The sequence below is a fragment of the Dipodomys ordii genome, unplaced genomic scaffold (genome assembly GCF_000151885.1).
Source record: "Dipodomys ordii isolate 6190 unplaced genomic scaffold, Dord_2.0 Scaffold22, whole genome shotgun sequence".
Taxonomy (NCBI): Eukaryota; Metazoa; Chordata; class Mammalia; order Rodentia; family Heteromyidae; genus Dipodomys; species Dipodomys ordii.
The window spans coordinates 2,854,930-2,864,397 of NW_012267238.1; the positions used below are offsets into that span (position 1 = coordinate 2,854,930).

The 9,468-nt window shown below is 49.2% G+C and overlaps 1 protein-coding gene across 1 annotated transcript in view; it reads right to left on the bottom strand.

Moving 5' to 3' along the window:
• The window catches only part of Fchsd2 (FCH and double SH3 domains 2), a 214,724-nt gene extending 211,688 nt beyond the window's left edge, over nucleotides 1–3,036 (bottom strand). Inside the window, exons 1-2 of the mRNA XM_013013961.1 lie at nucleotides 2,708–3,036; nucleotides 875–972 (exon numbers count right to left, since the gene is read on the bottom strand). Coding sequence (XP_012869415.1) covers nucleotides 875–972; nucleotides 2,708–2,728 — 119 coding nt within the window. The 5' untranslated portion in view covers nucleotides 2,729–3,036. The remainder of the gene's footprint in view (nucleotides 1–874; nucleotides 973–2,707) is intronic.
• Nucleotides 3,037–9,468: the final 6,432 nt, after the last annotated feature.

Here is a 9,468-nt window from a genome sequence, read left to right on the forward strand (position 1 = left end):
TTAGCACCACATAAGCAGAAAAAGCTGGAAGTGGTGCTGTGGCTCAAGTGGTAGAGCACTAGCCTTAAGCTGAAGAGCAGAGGGACAGTGCCCAAGCCCAGAGTTCAGGCACCATGACCAGCAAAAAACTAAAAAGAATTTTTATTTCAAAAGAGTAAACAGATGAAAAAAAAATAATTTTTCTTTCATTGATCATAATCTAACACCTTTAAGCCCTTTGTTTCTTTCCTAACAGTATCTGTAAATTAAGGTTTCTCCACTGAAGGAAGTTTGTTCTGTTGTAATTTCAGTTACAAGTTTCAGCCGAATAAAAGTTCTAACAGTCTTTTTTTTTTTTGGGGGGGGGGGTCCGGTCGTGGGGCCTGAACTCTGGGCCTGAGCGCTGTCCCTCAACTCTTCAGCTCAAGGCTAGCGCTCTACCACTTGAGCCACAGCGCCACTTTCGGCTTTTTTCTTTTTGCTTATGTGGTGCTGAGGAATCGAACCCAGGGCCTCATGCATGCAAGGCAAGCACTCTACCACTGAGCCACCTTCCCAGCCCCAGTGCTAACAGTCTTAAAGCAGGAAACCCAAAAAAAAAAAATTCCAGGGCTGGGAAGGTGGCTCAGTGGTAGAGTGCTTGCCTCGCATCCATGAAGCCCTGGATTCGATTCCTCAGCACCACATAAGCCAGAAGTGGAGCTGTGGCTCAAGTGGTAGAGCGCTAGCCTTGAGCTAAAGAGCTGAGGAATAGCGCTCAGGCCCAGAGTTCAGCCCCCATGACTGACCCCCACCCCAAAAAAGAAATTCCATCATCAGATCCAAGAGCTTAACAACTCAAAGGTCCTTGGAAACAGAGATAGATAAGTTATCAAACTATTTACTATAACCTTACCTCATATCTTCAAGCAAATCACATTCTGCTTGATGTTTGGCTTGAAGTCTTGTCATCTGTTCAACTTGAATGTTTTTCAACTCTTGTGTAACTTTCACCTAGAATAAATCATATATTTATGAAAGTCTTTTTACAATTTGAAGCACAACCTATTTAAAAACACTTAATACTTGTCAGAATATGTACTTTTTGCTCTACTCTCCTTGAAGACCATAAACCCATTATTTGCCATCTAGTTTTATTACTAAAGATACGTAATAACCAAACAATCTGAAAGAGGCTGAATACACATTTTTGTGCACAAGTAAAAAATGACAGATTTAAAGAGTTGCAAAATATAGTAGACATTCTACTTTATGCACAAGCTCAGTACAGTTTTAAAAGAACCTCTCTTCCATTTCTTCTCCCCCAAAAAAGATACAGATACTGACCACTAGGAGAGATGAGCAGAGATTAGATGGGAGAAGAGACATTAAAAATATCGAATACCTAACAACCAAAATTTAGACCATCGTGAAATAATATGTATGAATGAACTACATAAATTATTCCACAATAGCTGGGAGAAAGGACAGGCTGGGGATGATGTCCTCCATTCGCTGACAGCCCATCAAACCACAATCTCTTTCTCACAAAGGAGAACTCAAAAAGTGACCTTCCAGCATATACAGTTCTTTTAAACTAACCCAGCAAGCCAGGCCCCATGGTGGCTCCACTTCAAATATCGAGAGCCGCAAACGCCAGCTGGCCAGAACCTCGACCACAAGGCTGGACCCCAGAGTTCGAGGTTCCAGTAGTGGAATGCTGGCCACTGGAGAGGTAGTACATATGCAAAAGAAAAAGATTCAGCTGGAGAACCCATTTAAAAGGGGAAAGAAGAGAAAGCTGGGGACGGGTGAATTAGACATTCGGCAAATGTTTGCCCAGAAGAGGAGGGCAGAACGGCCTCCTCCCTCCAGCACCCAGAGTAGATAACCAGTATTCATCTGCAGGATTAAACGCAAGGGAAGCTGCTCACTAGCCTAAAACACCGGTCACTCCCACCCTGGCCATCCAAACCCAGCTTGCTGCCGCAAACTCGCTTTCCTGGGGGAAGTGCCTCGGTTTCCTGGTCCCCTTGACAGGGGCAGGGCGGGGTGGAGGGTGGGGGGGAAGAAAGGCAGAATCCGTCAATTCTTAATTTGCTTTTCCTTGGGATGGAAGGGCGGTGACTCCTCCAACTTCTTTACGGCAGTCCCGGGTAAAGGGGAGGGGGGGGGGAAACAGGCCAAACCTTACCGCTAGGCTTGAAACAAATCACACACACACACACACACACACACACACACACACACACACACACACACACACACACACACACACACCGCGCTGGGCGACAACCGACTGGAGGGCTCAAACCTGGTGTGCAGACTAAACAATCACACAACGCACAAGGGCTCTGCAAATCTGCAGGGGCTCCCCCTGGCTCCCCTCGGTGCAGCCCCGAGAATGCACTTTGCAGTGGGTGGCACGACCATGCGGACGCACACACCTAAATACACACCCAAAACTCTTGCACAATATCGGGAAGGGGGGGGGGGGCTCCAGCGCTACCGAAGTCCCTGGCTGCCCCTCGGTTGGCAAGGCAGGCACCACGCACACGCGCCACCCCCTCCCACCACCTTCCCCCCACCCCACCCCCCGCACCCCCGCCTGGAACCGGCGGCAACTCAGTGACATGCCAGAGGCGACCAGCGATCACGGCCCCTTGCGGAAAGGGGGAGGGGGCACAGTGGTCGCGTTCCGGGTACGCATCCCTTCAAAGCTCCCAAGCCCCTCCAGCTGCGTCCTTACCTTCCTCGGCGGCGGCTGCATGATGCTGAAGGGACATCAATCCTTCCCCCGACGGCGGCCTTAAAGGACGGTCAGGAGGAAGGCTGGAGAAGAGGGGGCCGCCCTGCGAGCGAGGGCGCGTGCGTGCGTGTGAAAGGGAGCCCGAGGAGGACTCGCCCCAGAGGCTGCCAGGCCGACGGGCAGCAAAAGGACCCAGGTCGGAGAGAGTGTGAAGAGACGGAGGAGGAGGAGCGCGGGGAAGGCCTGGGGCCCGGGCAGCCCGGGGGGTGTGTGAGGAAAAGGAGGCGGAGACCGCGAGGGGGCGGGGGCCGGGAGCGGGGGCGCCAGGGTCTCCCGGCTCGCCGAGCCTCTGGTGAACAGCAGCCGCGTCGCTCGCGCTCCCCCCCCGCCGCGGCGGCCCCCCCCCCCCCCCTCCCCACCCACTCGGGCAGCCCGGCCCTCGCGGTGCCCGACGCCCCCACCCGGCCCGGCGAGGAGGAAGGCGGCGCCGCGCTCCCAGCTAGAGCTCCACCACTCAGGCCGCGGGAATTTCCGGCCCCGCCGCGCGGTGCAGCGCCCCGCTCCGGCGGCAAAGGAAACAGCTCAGTCCTGCGCCCGGCTTCAGGGGGCCCGAGCCAGGCTGAAGCGAGGGAGCGGGATTGCGGCGCGGGGCTCTGTATTGTGCTGGCGGATAGGGGGAACTAACGGAATGGTGGACGGATGGGAGAGGTGGAAAAACCAAAGAAGCGCGAAAATCCCCCCTTTCTCACTGAGAGTGGCACGTTCCAAACGCCTCCAGTCCTCCCTCCCCCACATGGAGAGGCAGCCGGGGGCTTCCCGCGCGCTTTCCCGCCAGCCGGCCGCGGTGCGCGTCTCCGGCCGGGGGCGCGCACGTGGGCGAGAGAGGGCTCTGCGCCGACGCACGCGCACTGGCCGCCCCCCGCCTCCTGCTGGCTCCAGCGACTGTAGCGTTTGTATTGGGATGTGTGATAGGGGTGGGAGGCGATGCTCGAAGTGAGATTTTATTCTTCTTTGCAACCGGGAGCGGTCATCATGCCGGTGACTCTAAGATAGAGTTACCGGTTTTGTTTTTTGGTGTTTTTCTTCCTCCCTCTGGATCCCCACCACGAAGAGATTGAGCATGAACGAGTCCTTTTGCAACTGACCGCAAGTGCCAGGCCGTTACGATTTGGGGGGTGGGGGTGGAGGAGGCAAGCAGTTGTCCTGCAAAAGAACAAATGGCTCTACTATAGTGCACCCCCAAGACGAAGGTCACCGGCGTCTCTGCTGGAAGAGAACAGAATGGTCTTAAGGCCACAGCCCCATGTCATATGTGAAGGCTATTGTCTGTAGAGAACTGGAAATGCTCTGAAGGTCACACGGCAGAACTAGAATCTGTAGGTCAGGAGAGGTTCTATTCGTTGTAAAGAAACTGATTCAGGAACTGGAGACAGAGGGGTGGCTAAGTGGTATAATGTTTGCCTACCATTGTGAAGGCCTTGAGTTCATACTCAGCACCACATAAAAAGGAAGAGGGGACAAAAAGGAAAGAAGAGAAAGATGGATGATAACCATAGGGAAAAGTAGAGGACACAGCAAGGAGCTTGGAGGAAGTCCTTGTCTATCCTACTTGTCACAGGCTGGTAGCCTGGTTAAACTAAGATCCTTCCACACCTCTTCTTGCTCTGCCCACACCACCCGAAGGAGTGGTGTCAGCCTTGTTTGGGCTCCTTAAAAGAGTGAAAATGGCTCTTCCTCATACCTAAGGAATTGTTCTGAAATACAGGGCTGTGAGGAGAGTGAGCTGGGTAAACCAGCTGTTCTCAGAAGTGCAATTCAGGCAAAAGAGGAAGGTCAGTGGATAGACCAAGGTAACTTGCCAGATGGCCACATGTGGCCAAAAATTGGGACAGTGGAATTTGAACCCAGATAGTTCACACTGAGTTAGACTATTTTCTTGTGCAGGAAAGAGCCATAGCTCTGCTGGAGTCAGCTCTATATCTAGAACTGGGTACAAACTAGGAGACCTACCTTTCAGTTTCTGGTTTCCTTGAAAGTCCTCCACTAAAATCTCAGATCAGGAAAGGCCTGGGGCAAGCAAATGGGTACCTGGGGACCCCTGAGCCCAGACTGGCTGAGGGACCACAGCTAGAGCTAGAGCTAGCAAACTGACTGGGCTTCAGTCTCAGCCCCCACCATTGTAGAACTGTAAGCTAGTCATTTCCTCATTTTAAAAGTGGAGGTACAGGGGCTGGGAAGGTGGTTCAGTGGTAGAGCGCTTGCCTTGCATGCCTGAGGCCCTGGGTTCAATTCCTCAGCACCACATAAGCAAAAAGAAAAAAGCCGGAAGTGGCGCTGTGGCTCAAGTGGTAGAGTGCTAGCCTTGAGCTGAAGAGCTGAGGGACAGTGCCCAGGCCCAGAGTTCAAGCCCCATGACGGGACCCAAAATAAAATAAAATAAAAGTGGAGTTACAGGGCTGGGAAGGTGGCTCAATGGTAGACTGCTTGCCTTGCATGCATGAGGCCCTGGATTTGATTCCTCAGCACCAGAAGACAGAAAAAGCCAGAAGTGGCACTGTGGTTCAAGTGGTAGAGCTGAAGAGCTAAGGGATAGCACCCAGACCCAGAGTTCAGGCCCCATAACTGGCCAAAAAAAAAAAAAGGTGGGGGAAATAATACCTTCCTCACACATTTATTGTATTAATGAGAATTTCTCCTAACAGGACCTCACACATAGTCAGTACTCAAGAAATACCATTTGTGAAGCCTGGCACCAGTGGCTCACACCTTTAATCCTAGCAACTCAGGAGGCAGAGATCTGAGAATCATGGTTCAAAGCCAGACCAGACAGGAAACTCTTTGAGACTCTTATCTCCAATAAACTACTCAAAAAAGCAAGAAGTGGTACTGTGGCTCAAGTGGTAGAACATTAAGCAAAAGAAGCTCAGGGACAGCGTTCAGGCCCAGAGATCAAGCTCCAGAGCAGGAAGAAGGAAAGGAAGGAAAGAAGAAAGGAAGGAAGGAAGGTCATTTGTTGCTCAAGATTTATCTATAGTCTAACTCAGTGTAAACCACCTGGGTTCAAATTCCACTATCCAATTTTTGGCCACATGTGGCTATCTAGCAACTTACCCTGGTCTATCCACACCTCACTGACCTTCCTCTTATGCCTGAATTGCACTTCTGAAAACAGCTGTCTGAGACTCTAACTTGTGGAAAACTGGTGGGTTTCCCAGCTTACTCTCCTCACACCACTTTATCTCAAAAATAACTCCTTATTCAAAGCTTATCAAGCACTAGAAATGTAGAGTTGAGCCAAACAGCATCAGCCTATGCTATACCAAGGCCAAGTTCTAGACCAACTATCCCATAAATGACACTGGACTCTTGGGGAGGGATAGCAGCACTTGCTCAGATGCAGGAGACTAACAAAGAGTTGGATGCAACTGCTCTAGCCCAGACATTATCTTCCCTTTACCTCCCTCCTCAAGAAGTGAATACCAAGGGTATAGAGATGCTGGTTGTTGGGATCTTTAGGATCCAGCCTAGACCACTGATCTACTAGGCCTTCTCTGGAGTCCTTTTGCAGAATAAGGTAATTGATGTTGGGCATGATAGAATACACCTGGGACCCCAGTACTCAGAAAGCTGAGGCAAGAGGATTGCAAGTTTGAGGCCAGCCTGAGCTATGCAATGAAACTCTTGTCTCAAAATAACAAAAATTGAATGTATAGAACCCAATTCTTTCATAGGGAATGGTCCTCTATGAAGAACGTTTCAAAGAGCTGGGAGAATAAGTAAGCAGATTCAGGAACATAAAACCCATACATTCTAAACTCTATGGGACAGAGCAAAGGATTTTTGTGATTTATATAAGCCTGACTTTAAATGCCTTCACCTGAGGGATGAGGGAGAATGATAATGGGGCGACATCCATCAAAATGCATTTTACTTAATAAACTGATTTGTTCAAGGGTAGCTCCTTTGTAGAACTACTTAAAGATAATCATTTATAATTTTAAAAAAAGAAAATAAAGGACTGCTCTGAACAAGTGTAGGGATTTCCAGAGCCTTGTTCTTACAATACAGGCCAGCACTGTGTTACCAGTACCATCTCTTGAGATTCTTTAGGAAAAATGCAGATTAGCAAGCACTGTGGCCCTAGAAACAACTAGGCCAGGCCTCAGCTGGATCTCAGGAAGAAGGTTTTGCAGGCAGAGCTGTCCCAGGAGTGGATGTTCCCCATCCCTGGGGCTACATAAGCAAATACTGTCTCCCTTCCATCAAAGCAGCCACAGATAGAATTTTACTTACTTATTTAAGATTATTGTTTTGTGCCTATCCTGGAGCTTGAAGTCAGGACATGGGCACTGTCCCTTTGCCTTTTCTGCCTGAGGCTGATATTTCTACCACTTGAGCGATACTTCCCAGCTTTTTGGTGGTTAACTGGAAATAAGAGTCTCGTGGAGGGCTGGGAAGGTAGCCCAGTGGTAGAGCGCTTGCCTTGCATGCCAGAGGCCCTGGGTTCGATTCCTCAGCACCACATACACAAAAAGAAAAAAGCCGGAAGTGGTGCTGTGGCTCAAGTGGTAGAGTGCTAGCCTTGAGCTGAAGAGCTAAGGGACAGAACCCAGGCCCAGAGTTCAGGCCCCACGACCAGACCCAAAAAAAAAAAAAGAGTCTCGTGGACTTTCCTGCCCAAACTGGCTTCATACCACAATCTTCAGATCTCAGCCCCCTAAGTAATTAGGATTATAGATGTGAGGTAGCAGCCAGTCACAGATAGACTTCTTACCCTAGAAAGAAGTTAATAGCTACTACTTGACTGTATGTTTGCGACATTGAGATAGACATGTTATTTACATTGTTCCCAACCTTCACAACAACCACTCAGTATACATATGACCCCATTTTACTGATTTCATAGGCTCAGAAATAGAATGACCTATGTAAGGTCATATAGCTAATAAAGGAAAACCAGGCCTGGCCCAGGTTCCCTCTGGCTTTTGAAGCTGAGCCCTCCTTTAGTGTGCTGCAGGACACCTCTCCCAATATACTATATACAAGTGTAAGGTTGTCAGAACCAGGTTCAAAAGCTGCCAAGGAGCTGGGTGTCTATATATCATACCTGTAATCCTAACTACTCAGGAGACTGAGATCTGAGGATCACAATTTGAAGCCAAGCTCAAGCAGGAAAATCAATGAGACTCAATTCCAATTAACCATGAAGTGGAGCTGTGGCTCAAGTAATAGAACAAAAAGCTCAGGGACAGTGCCCAGGTCCTGAGTTCAAGCCTTAGGACCAACACACACATACACACACACCTACCAGCTTGTTTAATATTCCACCAGCTTCCTGGGAGAAATTGTAGGGAAGCAAAGTTTATAAAAGATCATCAGTACTGTGATAGGAGCAACCCTCTACTCCAAATCCAGGGCAAATTGATACCATTCAAGGCCTTCTCCAGAGAAGGTAGTCACTAAACCACCTGCCCACACTGTACCAAGAAACCCTTCCTGTACCTGAAGTTCACAGCCCTCTCCACTCCCTCTCCTGCCTTTATTATCCCTTACCTGCATTGGTACAGACTTCTCAGGAATACTTGTCAGCACATCCTAATGCCAGCTCTTCCCTGCCTGTACCCCACCAAGTCAAAGCATCCAGAACGATGATGCACACAATGTGCTTTGTGAGTACCCCACTCCTCCATCATTCACCTCCATTTTACCCCACTCACCTTTCCCTACCCTGCCTTCCTTTCCCTACCCTACCCATCTTTGCTCCTCCCAAATTAATTCTCTCAACACAGCCTTCGTATCAGCCCTAGGGGAGTGTCCAGCTCTCAAGATAGAATCCCAGCTCTAAGGATGGTGGCTACTAGAAGGCAAGGGCTCTTCATAGGGCGCACAGTGTATTGTGGCAAAACTAGGTCTTGGATTTCTTGCAGTGCTATTCAGCAAGCCCCTTATTCTAAGCTTAATCATGAGTAAATCTCTGGATAAGACCAAGGTTCTGCCCCACAGGAACTCCCAGTTACAGTACCAAGACCAAAGGTCTGTGCCATGAATGGAGACATCCAAGGCCAGGGTGTTATAGGGCCTAGGGACTTAAGGCCCGAGGCAAATCCTTAAGAGGTAAGTACTGGGGTAGGTAATTGTCTAGTTAGTCTGTGCCTCTACCATAAAGTAAATATAACAGCTCAGAAGTTGGGGGTAGTGAGTACTTAGTTCCAGGACTGTGGTAAGAGTTGGCAGGCACATGGTTTTGATATTAGGAGTCAAGAAATCAAATTCTAGCCTTTTTTGCCAGGCACCAATCTGATACATCATTTCCTCTCAACCTCAGTTTCCACAATTGTAGCAGCAGAATAGCAGACTTGTCCTATATTCCTCCATTGCACAATTTAGTTAACTTTCAGGAATATAATCTATGCAGGGTTGAGTAGCTGTGTAAGCTGGTGACTGCTAGTCCTGAGATGTGGCAGGGGAGGCTGAGTGCCTATGTAGGACTCTGACATAGTCAGAACTGTGCTATGGTTCCAGCTCCAAAAACCAAGCACCAAAGAGTAGAACAGTCATCTTGGATGGAAGAATGATGTTTCTAGAGTTCCGGATCCAGCAAACATGAGTTAGACATCTGGTTCCTCTTCTGTCTAGCTTTAAGTTTCCAATCAGTCTTGAAACCTCTTTTCAATTGTTTTTTCTTAATATGGAAAACAAGTCAGGCACTGGTGGCTCACACTTGTAATCATAGCTACTGAGAAGGCTGAGATCTGAGGATC